Below are 21,945 nucleotides of genomic sequence, written 5' to 3' on the forward strand. Positions count from 1 at the left end.
GAAACCATACAAGTGTCATGGGTTTTTGGATTGTGTAATTCATTCTGAAGAATTCTGCGGGGAAAGAATTTCAAGGTTACGCCTACTCCAAAAAGAAAAAGGAAATGCATGTGAAGGAGGGGGATACCCAGAAAAAAAAGGGATTTTTAGATTCATCATGGATAAAGGCTGTGAGCAGTATTGAATAACAGTGTTGATTTTTCTTCCCACCCCGATGCAGATGTTTTTGGCACAAGAGTCTCTGGCTGAGTTTTCTACGCCTCCTCGCCTGATCTGAAGCCAAGAGGAGGGCAAATATTAAAAACAAAACTCTCACTGTGTCTCTCTTCCCTCTCACCACAAATGTAGCCTGCAGCCGACAGCAGGGGCGGACAAATATCAACCTGGGGACCATATCTGAACATCCAACCACAATATTCATCCCCACGAAGAAAGAGGAATTAATCAAACACTTCTTTAGAACAATTATGATGAAAGGAGAACATTATAACCTCCATGAAGGCCGCTGTAGCTCTGTTAGCTCTCATTCAATAATGGAAAACTGCAACTTAAATACAACCACAACACAAACTGGAACACTACAACATGCTCAAAAATAAAACATTTCAACAAATACAACATTCACAACACTCATGGATCACCACTGTTGTGAAGTGTGTAGAGCCACAAGCTCCATGTGTGTTTACCCATTTCAGAACTCCTGATTTGGAAACATGTATTTCTGTTTTTAATATCAATATGTTCATTTTTTATTTATAGAGTCAGAAAATTTAAAAAATGGCAAAAATTCCCCTCACCCCTCTTATATAGGATTATATCTTTACATACATATCTTTACATTTTGTGTCTCTCTTGTCATTTTGCATGTATTTATGTCTCTTTTGGATTGTTTAGTGTTTGAGTTTTTAGTGTTTCTTTGTTGTCATTTTCAATCTCACTATGAAGGACCCTCTTCTGGGGATTATTTTGCATCTCCTTATGGTCCTTTTTGGTTTGTTTGTAGTCATTATGTGTACTTTTTTGTCTCCTTATGGTTATTTTAATCGTTAGTTTGCATCTGTAGTTGCTCTCTGTCTCTTTGTAGTTTTCTTTCTTCTCGATGTTTCCCTGCAGTGTGATTAATAAAATATCATGTTATCTATGTCATCTCATGTGTCTGTGCTTGTTTTGCATGTCTGGTCTTTTTATTTGTCTAATGCAAGTTCACACAGTCATTCAAATGAACGGTGTGACAAGAAGAAACAGGTCAGCTCAGCAGTGCAATAGCTAAATTAAAATAAGTTTGCATTCCATTCATATTTGTTATATTTCCTTACACTTAAGGATATTGCACGTTACTTATTATTGCTTACTGATACCTATTTTGGACTCTTGCTGCTGTAATATTACAAATGTCCCCGTTGTGGGACTAATAAAGGATTATTGTATCTTATCTTATAGTTGCACCATGTGTCTATCGGTTGTTGCACGTTTCAGCATGTGTTGCTGTTAAGTAATAATCATTATAATCGTGTAATTGTGTTTTCATTGCCATTGGAACAGTTTCCTCTCACATTCTGACTATGTTGGTGATCGTTTCGTGTCAGTTCTTCTTCTTCGTGCTGGTGTTCCTGTGGCTCTTGGTGTTTTGTTGTCCTGTTGGGTCCATGTGGTTGTTCTGTGTCATTCAGCTCCACTCTGCGTGTCTTTCATTTGCAAATGCTCCCAAGACGCTTCAGGCAGAACAGCAGCAGGAAGCTGCTTGAATTGCTGTTCACACCCACTTGTATGAGGAGTAGGTGGAGTTCCTTTATTTTTTTAAAACCACCATGTGACCGATCTGCCATGTGATCGGATGATCTCTGCTGGCTCCGCGCAGAATCCTTCGCGCATGTGCAGCGGAACCTGACCTTCCAGCGCGGCTGCCTGCGAAGGCTGCGCACCCCGAGCGGACTCCAACGCAACAGCTTCCAGGACCGGGCGCAGGAAACCATGCACCCACCGTAAATGGGGTTATCACCTCGTCGGTCGTTACTCTCGTCGCTCCCGTTTCCCTCGACCGGTTGTTGTGGATGGATCGCGGTGTTCGCGCCTCACCGAGAAGCCTCTCTACGCCCAGTCAGCAGCCATAGCTGGGTCCTCTTCGCTGGAGGTGCGTGAGCTGCCATTTTCACTGGCTAGCTTTAGCCAACAGCAGGCTAAGCTAGGCTGGCGAAGCAGCTGCTAGCGTGATGCTAATTTAGACCACCAGTATTATTCAGTGTGTTTTGTTTGTTAGTGAAATCTCTGTTGCTTTTCACCGGCTGGTTCGAGATCGCTCGGACTAGTTGATGTCGCAGCTCCAGGGTCAGCTAACGTCAGTGGAAAAACACCGTAATGCTGCGGGGTTCCTCCCGAGTTCAGCCTCAAGTCGCGTCTATTTAAAAGTCTTCCATGTTATCGTTCACTTGACCTCGACGAGGAGGCTTGTGTAATGTTTGGGTGAAACGAGGCCCGATAAGCGCAGCTGATGAGTATTTCACGTGTCACGTCAGTACACAATGCGTTGTTACGTAATGGTAACATGTGCTGATCGTAATGTTGATTGATGGTCTGACGTGATTCTGGATTTCATGGTCTTTTGAAGCTGGTTTACGAAGGATTTTGAACCGTCAGAGCAACAAATCCCTCAAGCTAAGGAATACTAGCTTGTTGACATTTTTGCTTGATCATTCATAAACTGATAAGCAGATACAAATATCAGACTTCGATTCATGCAGGTGGACCAATCTGCACAAGTTTAAGATTTGAAGAACAGGGCCTTTTTGTACACATGCTAATTTTGTAATATTATGTCATTCACGCTGAGACCTTCCAGATCCTGAGATCAGTGTTTTTCCAGTTCGCCTGCAGCAGCACCATGTGAATGAACTGTAATTAGACACCTGTCTGCTCTCTCTCCCTCCCCCCCTCCCCCCCTGTCTCCTTCTCCTTGTGTTTTTAACAGAATCCTGTAATCTGCCCCCACAATGGCGGTCTTCAGTCACCAGGTGATCTTTGCAGTCACCAGATCAAGGTTAGCGAGCAACACATGCCTACATCTGTCTACATGTAAGAAGATCTCTGGCCGCGCAGCGCAGGCCGGATCACACTCACAAAATGTACAAATAGTTCTCTACATAAAGTTCACTGGAGGCAATTACATGGGAGGGGAAACCAAAGGCACAGGATGTCTCTTTTTACTTTGTGATAGTTGCAGTGACACCTTCTGACTCCAGGTACACACACTAGAGTCGGACATGTGCAGTCAAACAACCCAAATGGCTCAGTTTGTTTAAGTAGCAGCTGTTTCTCCTGTCTGAGTAACTGAACTTTGTTTTTTAGGTAAACTTCCTGTGTTGTTTGAATTTACTGCTGTTCTGTATTATAGTGCTACGATACAGACCGATTTATCAGTTAGCAGATAATATCGGCTGATAAGAGCTTTTCACAGACATCAGTTTCAGTGTTTATGTTTGCTGTTATGAAACTTATATATAAGTATAAGTATTTATCTTATTCATTTAAGTCATATTTTTTTTTATTTATGTTTTTTTATAGTTATTTACAATAAAGGTTTTGGGTAAACTGTAAAATATAAAGTCTCAATTACATTTCTTTATTAAGGGTTTGGTGATAACATCTTAGGAGCCATATTTTTTATACATTTATCAACCAATATATCAGTATCGAAAATAATATTGCTAATGGCATCAATCCCCAAAAAATTTACTTTCGTCTGTTACTACTTCTTTTAGATATAGAGATATTTTTGAGTTTTTCAGCACTTATATCAGTGACTTTTGGAAATGGAACTGGTAATAACACCATTAATCTGAGCCCTAGATGTTGTCATCTTGTTTTGTCCAAGCTAAACGCTACCTGTTGACAGCTCAAGGGTCTATAGAGACGTAACTTTGGAAAGTTATGAACAAAGTGTTTTACTTTTTCTATTAACTGATGCATTATTATCAAAATGGTCACTGTTCTTTCTTGATCAACTTGTCGGTGCATCAGATACACATGTGAGCATTTCACATACATATATGTGCATGTTTTCTGCAGACTATGAGGTAATATCTAACCAGTTTTTCTTGCCTCTGTCAACAGGGGATCATATTTGTTATCCAAGAGGCACAGCTGCTCCTCTCTGTCTTCCAAAGCCTATCTCCACATAGACCCTCCTCGCCACCTCTTGTCCTCATTCCCACTCAGGCATTCCCGCTATGGCTACCCCCACTGTTACCGAGGCCACGCCCTCGGACGCGGCCACAGCTCCACCCTGCTCGCCCGCTCGCTACATAGCTCAGGTGTTTGGCTCCAGGATATAAAACAAGAGGCCCCATTAGCCGCTGACCAAGATTCTTCTTCTGGGACAAAAAAGGACTCTGTGTCCTCTAATCCCCAAACTCAACCCCCGTCAGCTCCCACTCCAGCATCCACCACCACAGCGGCCACTGCTCCTCCTGTGCAGGAGAAGGCAGTGGTTAAAAAGTCTCTGTATCAGAGGATTGTGGATGAGTTGAAGCATTACTACAATGGCTTCCGGTTACTTGGCATTGACATTAACATTGCAGGGAGGATGGTGTGGAGTTTGTTACATGGACAACTGCTCTCACGCAGGGAGAGGAGAAGGGTAAGAGAAGTGTAATTTATATTATTGTGTGATTACACATTTTTAATTTTAAAGGGTTTCTTTTGTCCACTGCAGCATCATTCACAGAGTACAGTTTTCCTATAGCATCCTTGGTATTACTGTGTTTTATCTCGCTTTGGCTCTCACTGGTAGTTTGTGGAGTTGATGAAGACGATAAGAAACAATAGGTGTTTTTCTGTGATCACATGATGTCTGCTGTATTGCACATCCCTAATGTCAAGCACTGGAAAGTTGTAGCCAACAAATAACTGCATTTTACTGACTGCAAAATAACTAGTTACTGCTAAGGCTACATGGATTCAAGACAACAGCTCTTCCTCAGATTCTATATTTAGGAGGATTATAATGTGGACTTTTAGTTGATGCTGTCTGTGAGTTGTTAATTACTCCAGAGGGTGGCCCACTATTGTCTATTCTATCCTGCCACAGATGCCTGACTAATTTTTTTAAAACTCCACACAGTAATATAAAGGATCTGAGTCGGTGTTTTATGCTGATACTTCCTTTTGGAGCTGTGTAAAGGGCTGCCTGGGCTGCTGTTACACTCACGCTCTTGTTTTCACACAAGCACATTTACCCATCTGTTATAGTCGGACTGGCCAGTGGCAGCATCAGTGGGCCATCCCCTGCAGACACAACTCATCCCAACACTGGTAGTTTCAACTGTAGCTGTGCATGCCATGATGGGCATGTAGTCCTCAGCCGACATGCAGATCTTAGCTTAACACCCCCTTATTATATAAACGCATGCATTATCTTCAGTTGTGTTTCTAATTCTTTCTTGCACTCATGTATGTGAAAAGGGTGTAAAAATTATGTAAGGGGTTCCTTGTGAAAGTTCACACCCTTGACTGTCAATAAGGAATGTACACATTATGTCCCAGAGCTCATAAAATCTGAGTCAGAGCAGGTAGATAGATAGTTGTGTCTGGAATTGTTTGAATAGAACTTTCTGTAAATTATTATTCAGGATTAAGCACTGACAGTTCCTTCAGCCGACTAGTTTTCTGTTCTCTGAACAAAGCCACAGATCTGAGGCTGTATTGTTTAATGATGGCAATTGAAGCCCCTAAAATTGGTTAGGTTTATTTTATTATTATTATATTTTATTGAGTGTGGTACTGTTCAAAGATGTAGACAACATGGGATTTAAGATGCACACACTTTAGATTCACTTTGTGATCTGCCCGTGTCTTTTAAAGGGTTCAAATTGATATTCAGTGGGCTGGTACAAGTCTGATTTCTTCTTCTCTCTTACAGCAATATAACATTCTTTAAACATGTTTGATAAATATTTCAAATTTAAGACAATTTAGCTCATTGAAAAAGGTCAAACTCTTACAGAACGTGTCACTGACTGATTGATGTTTCGGTGTATGCAGGCAGGCTCAGTGATTCAAGCTGTGCACATGCCATGGTAAAATTATATTTGGACTATTTTAGATGAGGACTGGCTGAGCTTCAGGGCTTGTGTAATGGATCTAACACCAGACTTGGGCACTGGTAGTAGTGCCCCGGTGTGAATACTGGCTCACGTGCATTGTTGTCATTGTCTTTGTGTTTACAGCTGATGAGGACATGTGCTGATTTGTTCCGTCTGGTGCCATTCATTGTGTTTATCATCGTTCCTTTCATGGAGTTTCTTCTGCCCGTCTTCCTCAAACTCTTCCCAGAGATGTTGCCCTCCACCTTTGAGACGGAATCCAAAAAGGCACGTGGATATGAACACACACACACACACACACACACACACACACACACACACACACACACACACACACACACACACACACACACACACACACACACACACACACACACACACACACACACACACACACACACACACACACACGGCTCCTGAACAACCTCTGACAGGGTTCATGATTATGTAACCCGTCAGTGCCTGCGGCTGCTTTACTAAGAACCTTTGGCCGTGCAAGCAGCTGACTTTGTCTAATCAGGGCAATTGACTTGAGCCGTGACAGAGATTACCTGCAAAAATGCTGAACAAAGCTATACAAGCATTGGATCTAATGTTTTAAAAACATATTGATTGGGCGGGTGTTTCTGTTATTATAATAACTCCATGATCATATAGTAATTATGTATTTTTAAATGTTATATTTCCTGTAGAGAAAAAAACAGCAGGTTTCTGTACTTGTTCTAGTCGGCCTGTCAGATTTGATGTATCCTGACCGAGCTGGAGCACGGCTGAGTGATTCACAGATATGCTTTCATGCTCCTGGTCAGCACAGAGGTGTCCAGCCCCTGTGAATTTGAAGCTTAAAATATCAGCCTGTTGTGATACTAGATTACAATACAGTGGTAAAAACAAAACAGAAGATACCAGAGAGAAATGTCACAGTTATACATTGTAATTTAGTGTCTATTTTATGAAAATTTACTAGGAAATGTATGTGGTCCTCTTCGGTTAAACAATTCAAATGGTTGTTACATGACTTTTAATTTTATATATATTAAAAAAATCATATAAACAGAGGTATATGCAGGTCTGTGCGAAAAAAGCTTAACATGAAGGAAAGCAACAATACATTTAATCATATTTCTACTTTAATTTTTTTATTTCTGCAGTTGCCCACAGGTTTTGGTACTTGACTGCTCAGCCAGTGACTACATAGTTTTTGAGATACCACAATTACAACTTCAACTGTGTAATATTAAACCATAGAGGACATGTAATAAACACAATGTATTGAGGTTGTGAAACCACAGAGTACATCACATTATTGCAGTATTTGAACTACAGTATATTCTTAAAGCTAACCTGCATCTCCGCTCCCCTCTTCATGCAGGAGGAGAAGCAGAAGAAGGGTCTGGCTGCGAAGCTTGAACTGGCCAAGTTTCTCCAAGAGACCATCGCTGAGATGGCCCGAAGAAACAAGGCTAAAGCTCAGACAGAGGATGAAACCCAGCGCTTCTCCACATATGTTCAAAAGGTAAAATACAGCCTGCAGTCAAAAACAGTCAAAAACAGGCATGTTGAGTTTACTGTCACAGAAAACTAAGAAACTAGCAGAATAGTTCTGTGTTTTCATGAAAATAACGACTAAAACAATGAAGGAATTATAAAACTGGAACCAATTAGTTTTCTGAAACCATTGGCATAGCAACGTTATCAGGATGGTTCCATTGCTTCAAGTCAGTGACATCTGTGCGTCCTCGTCAGGTCCGAGGCACAGGCGAGCAGCCCACCACGAAGGACATTGTCCGGTTTTCGAAGTTGTTTGAGGACGAACTGACGCTGGAGCACCTGGAGCGCCCCCAGCTGGTGGCTCTGTGCAAACTACTGGAGCTGCAGCCCATCGGCACCAACAACTTGCTGCGTTTTCAGCTGATGATGCAGCTCAGGACCATCAAATCAGACGATGAGGTGAGACAGAGGACAAGAAATACACAAAGCTTACGAAACTAGGAAGTTTCACACCAACCCAATTTCCTTTCTTTTCCCTACCAGTGTTTGAATTGTGTCCTATCTCAAAGGCAAACATTGAGAAGTCCATTCATGCAAATATGTTGTAAAACTGTCTGTGCTGTCGACTACTTCACCACTTTAAACTAGTTTCCTGTATCTAGATAGAACAGTGTTTCACCTCTGCTGTCGTCTTAATGAATTTATTTCAGATAGAGTCATTCCAGTCCCTCCTGGTGTGTAGCTGCCATCTTTTCTCACGCGTTTGCCACATTTTTTTAACTTCTCACTTTTCACGCATTCACAGATGATCGCAGCAGAAGGCGTGGCAGCTATGAGTGTGTCAGAATTACAGGCAGCGTGTCGTAGTCGTGGGATGAGGTCTCTGGGTCTCACCACTGACCAGCTACGTCTGCAGATGCAGCAGGTGAGATACCGAATGATTGGGGTTGAAAAAGAACTGAATAACAAAAACAAATAATGTGCAGTGCTCCACAGTGCGATGAAATAGATTTATGTGAACTATATATATATATATTAGGAGAATTTGTATTATAGAATGATGTATGTTCTTGGTTGCGAGTGAGCCAAAAGCTGTTGTACCAGAGATGGCCTCTGTGACTTAACAAAAGATAAATAAGTTTAATACAAATCAATGTCTTTTGTTGTACCTGCAGGAGTGATGCAAAATATGCCAAGTTAAAAAGAGGCATAGCTCTTATGTCTTGTTGATGATCTCCTTAAGTAAATGTTCTTCTCGTCCATCAGTGGCTGGACCTGCACCTGAAGGAGAACGTTCCTCCATCACTGCTGCTGCTCTCCAGAGCCATGTACCTGACTGACATCAAACCTAAACCCCATGTCATCCCACCTGTTCCCAAACTAGAGGTTTGAACTTTACAATATACTTAGTGTTTACTAAATTTACAGATCTTACAAACCTCTGCATATTCCCTCATGTACAGATTAGATTAGAGAAGCTTGTACCCAGATTAACATTCCAGCTCTGAAGTAACTGGTGCACCTGTCACTGCTGTATGCTCCGTGTTTTCTCTTCTTTCTAAAATCTGTTTCAAAACCATGTTGTTTCTTGAACTGTCACTTAATTAGTAATGACTATTTTCATTATTTTATCAATGGTATAGTCTTTGAAATATAGAACATCCTAGAGCCAGATTACTTGTTATTGTGAACCAAGACGCCAAAATGTTTTTTACTATCAAATGGAACAAGCTGCAAAATTGTACATGGGACCCATTGTGTAAGTTAATATATGGAAATCTTTGCTTGACAAATAACCAAGACAATCTAACGAGCCAATTATCTCAAGATTTTTACGACAGTGGGACATTTTTACACCCTTAATCCGACTCTGATCTGCTTTATTTATTTAAGTCTTCTTATCAGATTACTTATGTTATTTTTGCAGAAAACTACTCCTCCTCCTGTGGAGAATACAGGAGCAAGCACAGCCTCAGTCAGTACGGACATGTTGGCCGACCCTGCTCTCATCATCAAAGAAAGATCGGTCAGTGCTCTCTTAAAACACAGCAGAGTGAGATGAGAATAGATGGTGGAGGGGAAACTTCAGTACTGCATTCTAGAATAGATTTCCGCCATAACAGTAGATGTACTTACATACAAAAGCAAGTGAACAGCTGTTTCTTATCACAGTGGAGACCTGAGGTATTTTCATCTACTCAGACAGTCATACTAGACTCATACCACATTTATTAAATTTATGAAACATGGACGTATATGAAACATTTTTTCAGTCACTGATCTTAACTTTTTTTGTTTATTTTAAATATCTGAGTTGAGGACATTCTCCAGATTCTTTAGGGAATAGTTCTGCAATTAGGGAATTGATTTGCTTTCTCTATTGCTCCTTTTTCTAGTTGTTTTACAAAGATAACAGGCTACTTCCAGTAGCTCGCTATAAAGTGCTTTCCAGCTAATGCTTCCCAACAAAGCAAACATAAAAAACTAACAATTAACAGATCATTAGAACAGCTGACGATGAATCTTCTGGTGATTCTGAATTTATTTAAACGAATCAATATTACATTTGTATTATATACATACATTATTTATTTACATAGAGGAAAGTCTGGAGGGGGAGTTCAGGACTCTTTACATATTAATACATTTTTAATCTTTGCAGGTGGAGGAGTTGAGGGACAAGGCTCCTGTGATCTCTGACAAACCACTGACACCTGCTGAAGTCCTTCAGGTGAGCACCCACTGTTATTTATCTGTCCCACAGAAACCAGTAAGGGATTTACTGCATCAGAATCCAGTTAGTTCTTCCTGGCTCTGATCTTCCTGACGTGCTAATCTCTCACAGTAGCTATTCCAGGGGACATTAAGCACTCAAATACAATGGGTTATGTATAGAGACCAGTTGGGAATCTGTTTAGTTATCTATGCAGAATAAATATGTAAGAAATATGTTTTGACAGTCGCACTCACAAATACAGAAAGTGTTGGCCATATAAGAACTGATCATCAGCAAGTTACTGTGTGAGGATTTAAAAATAGCTGATAAATATAGACCTGTCAGTGTCACGCAGGCTTCTAAGTGAATTTCTTTTTTATATAAACCAACCATCATTTTCTTTTAAAGAGACATCAAATAACAAGTCTGTTGCCATGGTTTTTCTGAAAAAGTAATTTATTCACTCTTCCTCACTCAATTGTTTATCCCACTGACACTTGGCTTTTTTTTCCTTTAAGACAACTGGGACACTGTAACTGTCATAGATTTTTTTCCTTTCCATCAAATGTCCATTCCTCATATAAGGGTGTGTTTTTTCTTAGGTTGAAGTTTTTTCTCAAGACTTAAATTGGTCAAATACATTTTTAAATACTAAAACGTGATTTTCTGTCAAGTAGCATCTAAATTCTGTCCTGAGAGACATGAGGGTTTGTTACCTTTTGATTAAGGAGGATACTGACATTTTGATCTAAGGAGCCTTTAGGCACTAGGTCTGTTTGGGTAGCACTAACTCAAAGTATTCCAATATTAAAATTGAAATAAATCCATCTCTGACTGTTTTTCAAAGTGAAATTCTGGATGTTGTGGTTAAACTAAGCCACATGACGTCTCTCCCGCAGGCTAAAGCAGCGACAGAGGTTTCCCAGAAGAGCAAGATGAGTGCCAACGGTGTGTAAAGACGAGCAGGAGCCTCTGGACTGAAGGAGAGTGGGACTTGCTCAGACCCGTATCCTCAGGGAGGGGGAGTGACTGTGCCATTAACGATTTATATTTCAGCAGACCTCAATTAATTTAAAGCTCCTCTGTTAAATACCTCTCATTCAACAACTATCTCTGACATTTGGAAACAGCAGATGAAACAACTCATCCAGGAGTCACATTGGCTTCTCGTCCCTCTCACTGTTAACACCAGGAAATGGCTGCTTTGCCTCAGCAGCGGCTTCTTCATACCCTCAACCTTCTATTTTCACTTTTGTGCACTCCGTTCTCTGTAACTGTCCATAAGGGACAAACCAGCCTATAATTTGACTGGACTCAGAGCCCACTGATGAGTTTGTTTGACCTAATGTCCAAGAAGGGATGTTCAAACTGCCCATGGCTGATCCTGGTCAGTCTTCTCCTTACAGTCTAGATGGTCTCCTCTTCCTCCTCTTCCTCCTCCTCCTGTAAATTTGTAAATATCTTGTATATTTCCCCCGTCTTACATCGCAGCAGCTGGAGCTTTGTACAGTTTGCTACGAAAAGGTCTGTCTCTTGAAAATGTTTGGACAGTTTTTTTTTTTCTTTTAGCAGTTTTACGTTTTTATTTGCAATTTTAACTCCTGTTCAGGACGAAAGAGAAGTTACCCAGGTTCTGCTGAACATTTCGGTTTAGTAGCTGTGTCCCAATTTCATGCTGAAGTAGACGCTAAAAGACGGCATATTCTGAACCTGTATCTGTTCAGGCAGAATGTCATAATCTCATTTAGTCAGCAGGTGGAGCAGCTGGTGCGGACTGGCCCTGCCTCTGAACACAGTGACATAGTTTAGTTTCTTGCTGCTTTAATTAGCAAATGAAGACCGGGATGTTATAAATAGAAGGGTCACTCCTTGAACTCAATGGTGACTGTGGTAAAGTGAAGTCTGCTCCCACTGATAAACCACTGACCGGACAATCTGTCAAAAAAAACAAAAAATGACACGTTTTATTTGAATATATGGATTGTGTTTTAATGTTATGAAGCTAAGATTTCTCTAATCTAAAAAGAGCAAATGCTTGATGTTATCCATAAAGATAAACTACTAACGTGGGGGACAAGCTCAAACCCTGAAGCCACACATGAGATTGTTATTTTTGTTATTGTGGGACTAAAAGAGTTCAATGTGTAGCGTTATGACTGATTGACCCGACTGTCCTCCTTCATTAAGCTGTAATGAATACACTATATGACCCTACAGGATTTATTGGAAGGTTTACTGCATAGATGTGTACTGTACAGAACCAGTTAAGTGTGTGTTTTGTAACCCACTCATACCCTTCATACATCTGACATTGGAGAAACTAATTTCATCGCAGCCTGATGAAGGTTTGTCTCCACCATTTTTGCTCATTGCTATTTATCCATAGGCACCTCCCACAGGTGGAGGCCATAAATGAAAGGATATATTTTAAGCACACTGATGACAAATGAAGATTTAAATTATTGGTTTTACATATGTGCCTAAGGTTAGAGGGCGATTGGGCTGATGTTTGCATTTTTCATCACAGAACCGATTTTCTCTATTTTGTCAGTTTGCACTTTGATCATTCACCTCAGTGAGTTTAAAAACGCCCAGTTGCACATTTTTTCTTTAGTGGTAAGTCTCCTTTTCCCATTTGATCCAAGTTTAAATCCAAATCCAAATAATTTCCTTATCATCACCAGTGTTGATGCTGATGGAAAAACGATCACATTTTCAGCCAGCTATCCACTCGTGGTGTAAAGGAGATTAAGAAAATACATTTAAAAAGAAAAAAGACTAGTTGCTTTATCTTTGTGTTTTCTGGATTCTGATTACTCCCAATGCTTCTAGTGGATGTGAACTGATTCATGCAGCTTTTATATGGCATTTTTCTTTAGAAACAAATTGTGCTTTTTAAAGGGTGACTTATCACCAGGCTGAAAAGCAATTTTTTCCCCCTCAACATATTCTCTGGTTGACCAACCAGCCAGCAGCACTCAGTGCATTTTACATCCATCTGTTTTTATTGTGGTCATAAAAACAAACCTGTAACTAAACCAGTGAAGTCCCAGTGATCTGAAGGGGGGAAAAAACACAATTTTCCGCAGGTTTTGAGATATTCTGAAACTGCACGTCGCCGACCTGTTGAGAAAGACTTCTCATGTTGTTGATCTGGAAATGTTCCTGATTTGTTTGATGGCTGCAGTACTGTGTACTGCCTGATTAAAAGATTGTGCTGCAAAGAAGCCTCGAGAATTACTCTGTTTCATATTTTTGCTTCAAAACCTATTCTGAAAAATTCTTACAGCAGGTATTGGACAGGATGTATTCTTATACAACTCATCTACTTCTAAATAACATCACTTACTTTGTCAACTAATGGAAAACTGTTTCCTTTTCATTCATTAGCATCATATTGTTTGTTAATGCAAACTGTTTTGAGCTGCTATCACAGATGGTTCCACACATCACCACACATAGAACACAACACTAAACTTTTGACAGTTGTTAGTATTCATATTACAATCTTAAATGTTAAAGTCTGATTCATTTATAAAATATGCCTTGATTACAAAACAGCATGACCTTGACCAATCCAATTTCAAACCAGTTACAAAGCTCTGATAACATACTTACAGGGCCATTTGTTGATAATACTTCTCTTCTTGTAATGGGAGTATTTTTACTACATGTTGCTGCTACTTTAACTTAATAAGTATCTTGCAGATACTTTATCCACTGAAGGGGCGGGGGGGAGGACTGTTTTTGAACAACGTGATCTAAAGAAAGAAACAGCACCGACAGAACAAGGTCAGTATGTAAGCATGTGTTTATGAGTATTCATTGTTTGGATATTTGTCATATACACAACTTTAATCAGGGAAACTTTCTTCTGAAAATAGTTTCACTTACATTAAAACCCTTACTGTTTTTTAATTTTTTTTATGAATATGACTTTCTCTTAAAAATCTACCTTCAGCCATAATGACATCATGCATACACACTACTTACTGTGTTTCTTTCGGTGGTCAGAGGCGTTTAAAGCACAAAGCCTTGAAAACAACATGTATCACAAATACTTTGCTGTCTGCACTTTGCTCAGTCAGAAGAGTCTGTGCTATTTTAAACCCATCAGTGATTTCAGACCCGCTGCTTCATATTGAACCCATTGGCTAAAACAGGTGCTGCATGATTTAGTTAGATGTGTCAGAGCTTGAACAAATGGTCATATAATTGATTAGTTGATAGAGAGAAAGTAGATTTTAATAATCAAAATAACTTTTTGTCATATGTGATAGTTTACTGTGCCATGGGAAGTTTGTGTGTCTTTTTCCCCACTGCTTGATCTTATTTTATAGGCCTAATGAATAATCAAGAAAATTCAGATTGTCTTGCATTTAATAGAGTTGTTGTAATGCATTAAATTAAAAAAATCTTCTAATAAAGTGCATACAGTGTGTGTCTGCTTAGCAGTTAAGTAGAAATGTGAAAATTTAAAATTTTTCCATGATAGCTCTTCAGAAAGAGACAATGCTTTTTAATGATGTAATTATTTTTCCTTCATATTTTCACTGTAGTCTTTACATCTATTTCCCTGCCTCCTCTGCAGTGCAAACATGAAACTGACTGTAAAGGCTGCATTGTCCCTCTTCCTTCTTTTCAACATTAATTTTTCAATGGCCAAGAAAAGAATAGAACTTAATCTGTTTAAGAAGATCCCCAAAACAAAATGTGGCCACCAAGTTCAAGAATAAACAACAGTTCAACCAAGGAGGTTACCCCCAGCAGCCAGGCAGACCTGGAGGTTATCCTTACCAAGGAGGTTACCCCCAGCAGCCAGGATACCCAGCAGGAGGTAATCCAGCTGGTGGTTACCCTGATCAGGGTTACCCATATGGAGGAGTTTATGGAGGGTATCCAGGTGGATACATGAACTACAACCCAAACCACAAAATCCTGAGCCCTTACTATGGAGGCAGCTTTGGATTTGGGGGCCATGGCATTGGGGGTGGCTCTCCCTTCTCCCAGTCAGTTCAGGCAATGGGTGTTTATCCCAAGAGAAATCCAGGGGGTTTGGGCGCAGCGCAGTGATGGCAGCAGCTGGAGGTGCCATGGCAGGAATGCCCCTGGGCTACGGGCTGGGGAGGTTCCCTCGTCCTCACTTCCACTTCCACAGCCCCCAGGAGGAGTACTACTACAACCACTACATGTACAGGAAATATGGTGCCAGGTCTACTGATGCTGATGACTATGGCCGAGACTACAGGTACAGCAAACCCCCTGAGACAGCTTCATGGACTCGTTCATGAAGAGAACAGACCTTCTGCCGGTTAAGAATCAAAAGCCAAAACTCAACCCAGCTGCCACAACCACCACAACAGCTACTTCCACAGCAGATGATCTAATACTGTTAGCTCCATCTAAAGAGGCATTACAACAGCAACTAGATCATCTGCAAAACTTCTGTGAGACCTGGGCCCTGACAGTTAATCTAGAAAAGACAAGAATTATGGTCTTCCAGAAATGACCCAGATGTCAGGGAAACCCAAACAAGTTCTTACTGGGCTCCGCTGACATTGAACACACACATAACTACACATATTGAGGACTCAAAATTAGCTCTACAGGAAATTTTAATCTGGCCGTTAATGATCTGAGAGACAAGGGAAGAAGAGCTTTTTACGCCTTAAAAAAGTCTTCAATCATTGATATACCCGTTAGAATCTGGCTCAAAATATTCCACTCTATAATTGAACCTATTTTACTGTATGGTAGTGAAGTATGGGGCCCTCTTATAAATCAAGACTTTGAAAAATGGGACAAACACCCAATCGAAAGCCTGCATACTGAGATTTGTAAGAGCATTCTCAGAGTCCAGAGGAACGCCCCCAACAATGGATGTCGAGCTGAATTAGGACAATTTCCCCTTTTAATTCGGATGCAAAAAAGAGCCATCAAATTCTACCAACACCTCAAAGCCAGCGAGCCCAGCTCCTACCACTACAAAGCCCTGCATTACCAAGAGGAGAGCAAAGAAAGGAGTCCCCTCAGCCAGCTGGTCCACCGGCTCAGCTCCAACAGCACAGGGCACCAAGACCGCCCTCACACATTCAAGCCCCACCAAATTATAATTAAAGAAAAAGACAATTACATCAACTATTTGACATCTGCAACCAAAACCCAAAGCAAACTCCAATGCTATTTGTCCCTAAACAGAAAATACTCCATGGCAGATTATCTGAGCTCTGTAGCCGACCCCAGACTGAGGAAAACATTGACTATGTACAGACTCAGCAACCACAGCCTGGCCTTAGAGAGAGGCCGACACAGACAGACGTGGCTGCCCAGAGAGGAGCGGCTGTGTCTGCTCTGTCCACACAGACAGGTAGAGACAGAGCAGCACTTCCTGCTGCACTGTGACGCATACACAGACATCAGAGCACAGTTCTACACGAACTTTACACACACAACCCCAAATTTTGACAAACTCTCAGACCAAGAAAAACTACCACTACTATCATCTACTGGGAGAAAAAAGAGCCACTGCTGTAGAAGCAGTAAAATATGTGAGTGTCTGTCACAGGAGAAGAGAAAAGCTGCACAACAACCTACTCACTGATGAACATACTGATCATTAGATAGATACTGTTCTGTAATAATTACCTCTGTATGATACACACCTTTTTTTTAAATTGATGTATAGTGTGGTTTTATTGATGTATAGTGTAGTTTTGTTGATATATAGTGTACTTTTGTTGATGTATAGTGTAGTTTGTTGATGTATAGTATAGTTTTGATTGATGTATGGTGTAGTCTTGTTCATGTATGGTGTAGTTTTGTTGATGTATAGTGTAGTTTTGTTGATGTATAGTGTAGTTTGTTGATGTATAGTGTAGTTTTGTTGATGTATGGTGTAGTTTTGTTGATGTATAGTGTAGTTTTGTTGATGTATGGTGTAGTTTTGTTGATGTATAGTGTAGTTTTGTTGATGTATAGTGTAGTTTTGTTGATGTATAGTATAGTTTTGATTGATGTATGGTGTAGTTTTGGTTGATGTATGATTTGTTGTTTTGCTGAGGTAATGCATTGTTTTATATTGTTTTGTTGTTGTCTTGTAACGCTTTGGCAATGTTGTGGTGCACAGTCATGACAATAAAGCTTATTGAATTGAAATTGATAGAGAGAGAGCGAGCGAGCGAGCGAGCGAGAGAGAGAGACCTGGAACTACGCCTTTGACATTGATGTGTGTGACTCTGACATAGATCAAAGGATGATGAGTATGTGTTTTAGAATAAAGCAGATCATAGCCACATAGCTCACCTCTTTAAGACAAACATAAAACATTTGTCAGTGAAACCACACACTCACACAAGATACGTCTCTCTGGCAACTTTTGACCGTCACGAGATAATACTCTACAACAACGTTTGTACACAGCTACAGAAGAAAATACTCAACAGAAACCTTGTTTATACACTGCAGTACCTTTTAATCAACATGGAGAGGATCAACAGCTCAAAATATAAGGTAAGACTTTTCTAAGGAGGAGAGAGTTTGAGACAAACTTTACTTAAGTGTTATACTTGTTCAAACCATTTTGTGTGTGTATGTAACAGTAGTTTGCCTGACATGCTGCTCCTGTTCACTTTGCTATTATGAATCAGAAGAAACACCTTTTTGGGAGTGTGCTTTAATTTGTTCTTTGTATGTTGTGTCTTTCAGTCACTTGGACAAGTGCAACCCAAAGATTCAACCCAGCGACACAGTTGCAGCAAAAGCAAAATGCTGCAGGACCTCCGTCAAGCCCACCAGGACTCGAAGAGGGAGAATCAGGAGCTGGCAGCTGAAAACACCCGTCTGAAGGAGCTGGAGGCTGAAGACGCCCGTCTGAAGGAGCTAGAGGCTGAAAACGCTCGGCTGGAGGAGCTGGAGGTTAAAAACGCCTTGCTAAGGAGGCTTGAGGTAGAAAACGCCCAGCTGAAGGCTGAAAACAACCGTCTGGAGGAGCTTAAGGCTGGAAAGTACATGCTGATGGGGATGGAAATAGAAAGCAACTGGTTGAAGGCTGAAATCACACGGCTGAAGGCTGAAAACAACCGTCTGGAGGAATCAGAGGCTGAAAATGCCCAGCTGAAGGTAGAAAACGCCCAGCTGAAGGCTGAAAACAACCGTCTGGAGGAGCTGAAGGCTGGAAAGTACATGCTGATGGGGATGGAAATAGAAAGCAACTGGTTGAAGGCTGAAATCACACGGCTGAAGGCTGAAAACGCCCATCTGGAGGAATCAGAGGCTGAAAATGCCCAGCTGAAGGTAGAAAACGCCCAACTGAAGGAGCTGGAGGTAGAAAACGCCCAACTGAAGGCTGAAAACAACCGTCTGGAGGAGCTGAAGGCTGACAACTACAGGCTGGGCAGGATGGAGACAGAAAACATCTGGTTGAAGGCGGAAAAAATGCGTCTTGAGGCGCTGGAGGTAGAAAACACCCATCTGAAGGAGATGGAGGCTGAAAACGCCCATCGGAAGGAGCTAGAGGCTGAAAACGCTCGGCTGGAGGAGCTGGAGGTTAAAAAGGCCTTGCTAAGGAGGCTGGAGGTAGTAAAGAACCAGCTAAAGGGGCTGAAGGTAGGAAACGCCAAGCTAAAGGCAGGAAAGGCCCAGCTAAAGGCTAACAACTACAGGCTGGTGGGGAGGAAGACAGAAAACACCTGGTTGAAGGCGGAAAACAGGCGTCTTGAGGAGCTGGAGGTCGAAAATGCCCAGCTGAAGGGTCTGGAGGTACGTTAAAGATCAGCTCATTCTGATTTGAATAATATTAGATTGTTGATTTGTTTCAGATTCAGACTTTGAAAAAAAGAATAGAGTGAAACTTATGCTGTCTCTGTCTTTTCAGGAACAGGCCTTGAAGACCGAAAGGAAGAAGAGAGATGAGGAGGAGAAGAAAAAAAAGAAGAAGAGAGATGAGGAGGAGAAGAAAGAACGGGAGAAGATAGAGAAGGAGGAGAAGAAAGAAAGGAAGAAGAGAGATGAGGAGGAGAAGATAGAAAGGAAGAAGAGAGATAAGGAGGAGAGCAAGGGGACGATGAAGGGGAGGTTCCGCATTTTTCTCGCCAAATGCTTTAAATTCTGCTAATCTCTGACTTGTACATCTCAAGAAGTCTTCATCTTATCAGCTACTTTTTCTTTATCTTTCGGCTGCTCCCTTTTCGGGGTTGCCACAGCGGATCACCTGTCTCCATCTCACCCTATTCCCTGCCTCCTCTACTGTTACACCAACCATCTCCATATCCTCCTTCACTACATCCATGAACCTTCTCTGAGGTCTTCCTCTTCTCCTTCTACCTGGCAGCTCCATCTCCAACATCCTCTGTCCAATATATCCACTACCCCGTTGGGATTTGTATTTGGTATAGAGGATGATTAAATCTATATGTTTCGTACGAGCATGATTACATAAAATAAAATAGAAGTATCACTCGTGCAATAAAAGAAACACAAAAACTAAGTCAAGCTATTATGTTTTACTAAGATTATCAGTAACACTATCACAGATTACAATATTATAAACAAAATCCAATAATATGCAAATATATAAGAAAAGACATAAGAATGTATCACACTGCAGCTCCTCCGCAGCGTCGACTCTCAGAGTAGTGTCGATGGTATGCTGACTCTGGACATGTTATCACAATGTCCTTGTTCAGAGTCCTTCGGTCAATTCTGATTGTCCATGTTTGAGTGTCTGAATCCCTTTAGCACATCGAGGTCCCTGAACAAATAATCACCCTCACAGTGGTCTTCCCCCAATATTGTTCTAGAAGGGAAGAAAAGAAAACACCAAACAGTATCTTTTGCAGAAATAACAGATGTAAAAATTTGGTTCTGCACCATCCAAGTTCTACTCTGTTTACGATGTGGTACACGAAAAGTCACTTCATACAAGTTATCAATAGCCTCATGTTCACGCTTACCCAAGTCCTTCATGTACTCGTCACAATCTGATATTCCCATAAGCATCCCAGGCCCATTATAATTATCATTTGAACAAAAACAGCCGTTAGCCCTCACGGATGCCACATCCATTGCATCAGGGACCGCCGTTATCATATTTTCCTGCCGATCAAATCAATTCATATATGGTAAAAATCTCCCAACCAAAAACAATTAAGTCTAGGTCTAAACAGATGCACTGACAAAGCCATCACTTTATCCTTTGCTGATTGCTGCTGATACAACAGCCATGATAGTGCATAAGATTGACACACACACTGGTTAGTGGTTCTGGCGCCGTCTCCAAAATTGAAGGCCATGTGCCTGGTGATGGAACTTTTATCACACATGGACAGTTCAATTTCCTAACCGATCTTACGGAATGAGATAACTGCTGGAACCATAAGTTCCTTCCTGTCCATGGGTCTGCAATTTGTAACACCAAAAAATCAAATCCAAATGCCTTCCACTTAGTCTCTCTGTTCTGTAATGTATGGGATTGATCAGTCATATCTCCTGGTGTCCGGTCAGAATCAAAAAACGTATTTTTCACATCTGAAATAGTTTTCAGAGCTGTCACAGATGAATCTACATCATTGTCTTCCACCATCTGAAAAATCTCATCACTGTTCATACTGGGCTCTATCTTTAACATTCGCTTCTGTGTTTCATCTACTTCCCCCCTAAATTCCAAAGATGTCATAACAAGTGTCTGCGTCATATTTACAAATTTCGTAGACGTCAAAGATGTTGTCACTGTTTTAGTATTCATCCTCTATAAAGTCATAGCTCTAGCGGTAGCCTCAGTTGATGTATTAACACTCTTAGTTGTTTCCCCAACAACTTGGAGTTCTAAACTCTTATTTTCATCTATGACCACTAGAGTCACTATACTAACTCTGAGTCCCAACTCTGACCCTTAACTCACAAACTGTGGATCATAAAAAGAACATTTATAATCACCTTGATCTTCCTGCTGGGGCCTATATGCATAAATGCTACAATCTCCTTCAACCTTCAGTCTTCTCTTGTCGTTAATGAACACATACTTTCCTAATGATAATGTGCTTGACAGATCTAAAATTCTGCCATGACCATCTTCCCCGTGGGCTCTAAGCTTCCCTTCACCAATGTTTTCTCCTGTACACTGGCATGGAAGCTGAACTGATTTCCCCAAGGTCACTTCAACCCTAACTCTCGTGACGTTTCGGTGTGAGCCTTTTCCGAACTGGTCTTGGACTCCTTTGTCTAACTGAATATCTTGCAGTGGAATCATAGCCCTTTGTAAGCACATACTGGCATTGGCAGCTACAAAACAGAGAGCAACAGCAGCGCAGTAGAGAACTCCTCGACCTCTCCACCTTCAACTCTCAGGCCTCTCAATGAGTCTGAAGCTAAACCTGTGCCTCCAGTTCCACAGGCTCTCAGAAAAGCAGTTTCTGATGAGGATGATGATGAAGATACAATCAGCATTGTGGAGATCGGCTACCCCATGCTGATCGAGCAGCTGAAGGCCCACAGGTGTTTGGAGCTCTACATGGTTTACTCTGAAAAGTACTTGAAGAAAACGACAGAGAATGGGGTGCAGGGACAGAAGATGGGCTTGCAAGGGTTATTAGCTGCGCTCACTAGTACTATAGTGATGCTACTGAACAGCAATGTGCCAACAAT

General features: G+C 41.0%; 2 protein-coding genes across 2 annotated transcripts; both read left to right on the plus strand.

Moving 5' to 3' along the window:
• Positions 1-1,850: 1,850 nt before the first annotated feature.
• Positions 1,851-13,532, plus strand: letm2 (leucine zipper-EF-hand containing transmembrane protein 2). The gene is made up of 11 exons (XM_069523039.1): positions 1,851-2,131; positions 2,966-3,034; positions 4,108-4,633; positions 6,222-6,365; positions 7,471-7,614; positions 7,845-8,048; positions 8,395-8,514; positions 8,856-8,975; positions 9,517-9,615; positions 10,252-10,320; positions 11,205-13,532. The coding sequence occupies exons 2-11, from the start codon at positions 2,988-2,990 to the stop codon at positions 11,259-11,261; spliced, it is 1,530 nt and encodes a 509-aa protein (XP_069379140.1). The 5' UTR covers positions 1,851-2,131; positions 2,966-2,987; the 3' UTR covers positions 11,262-13,532.
• A 5,226-nt stretch (positions 13,533-18,758) lies between these two features.
• On the plus strand, positions 18,759-19,789 carry LOC138407385 (uncharacterized). Its single transcript, XM_069523048.1, has 2 exons — positions 18,759-19,062; positions 19,178-19,789. The coding sequence occupies exons 1-2, from the start codon at positions 18,784-18,786 to the stop codon at positions 19,415-19,417; spliced, it is 519 nt and encodes a 172-aa protein (XP_069379149.1). The 5' UTR covers positions 18,759-18,783; the 3' UTR covers positions 19,418-19,789.
• Positions 19,790-21,945: the final 2,156 nt, after the last annotated feature.

The sequence above is a fragment of the Paralichthys olivaceus genome, chromosome 4, assembly GCF_024713975.1.
Source record: "Paralichthys olivaceus isolate ysfri-2021 chromosome 4, ASM2471397v2, whole genome shotgun sequence".
Classification (NCBI taxonomy): domain Eukaryota; kingdom Metazoa; phylum Chordata; class Actinopteri; order Pleuronectiformes; family Paralichthyidae; genus Paralichthys; species Paralichthys olivaceus.

Bases quoted from the DNA above. Each gene is read 5' to 3' on its own strand.
- letm2 (XM_069523039.1), top strand. From the start codon at position 2,988: ATGGCGGTCTTCAGTCACCAGGTGATCTTTGCAGTCACCAGATCAAG. The intron at 3,035-4,107 runs GTTAGCGAGCAA...CTCTGTCAACAG, and splicing joins TTTGCAGTCACCAGATCAAG to GGGATCATATTTGTTATCCA. The intron at 10,321-11,204 runs GTGAGCACCCAC...TCTCTCCCGCAG, and splicing joins CACCTGCTGAAGTCCTTCAG to GCTAAAGCAGCGACAGAGGT.
- LOC138407385 (XM_069523048.1), top strand. From the start codon at position 18,784: ATGGAGGCTGAAAACGCCCATCGGAAGGAGCTAGAGGCTGAAAACGCT. The intron at 19,063-19,177 runs GTACGTTAAAGA...CTGTCTTTTCAG, and splicing joins CCCAGCTGAAGGGTCTGGAG to GAACAGGCCTTGAAGACCGA.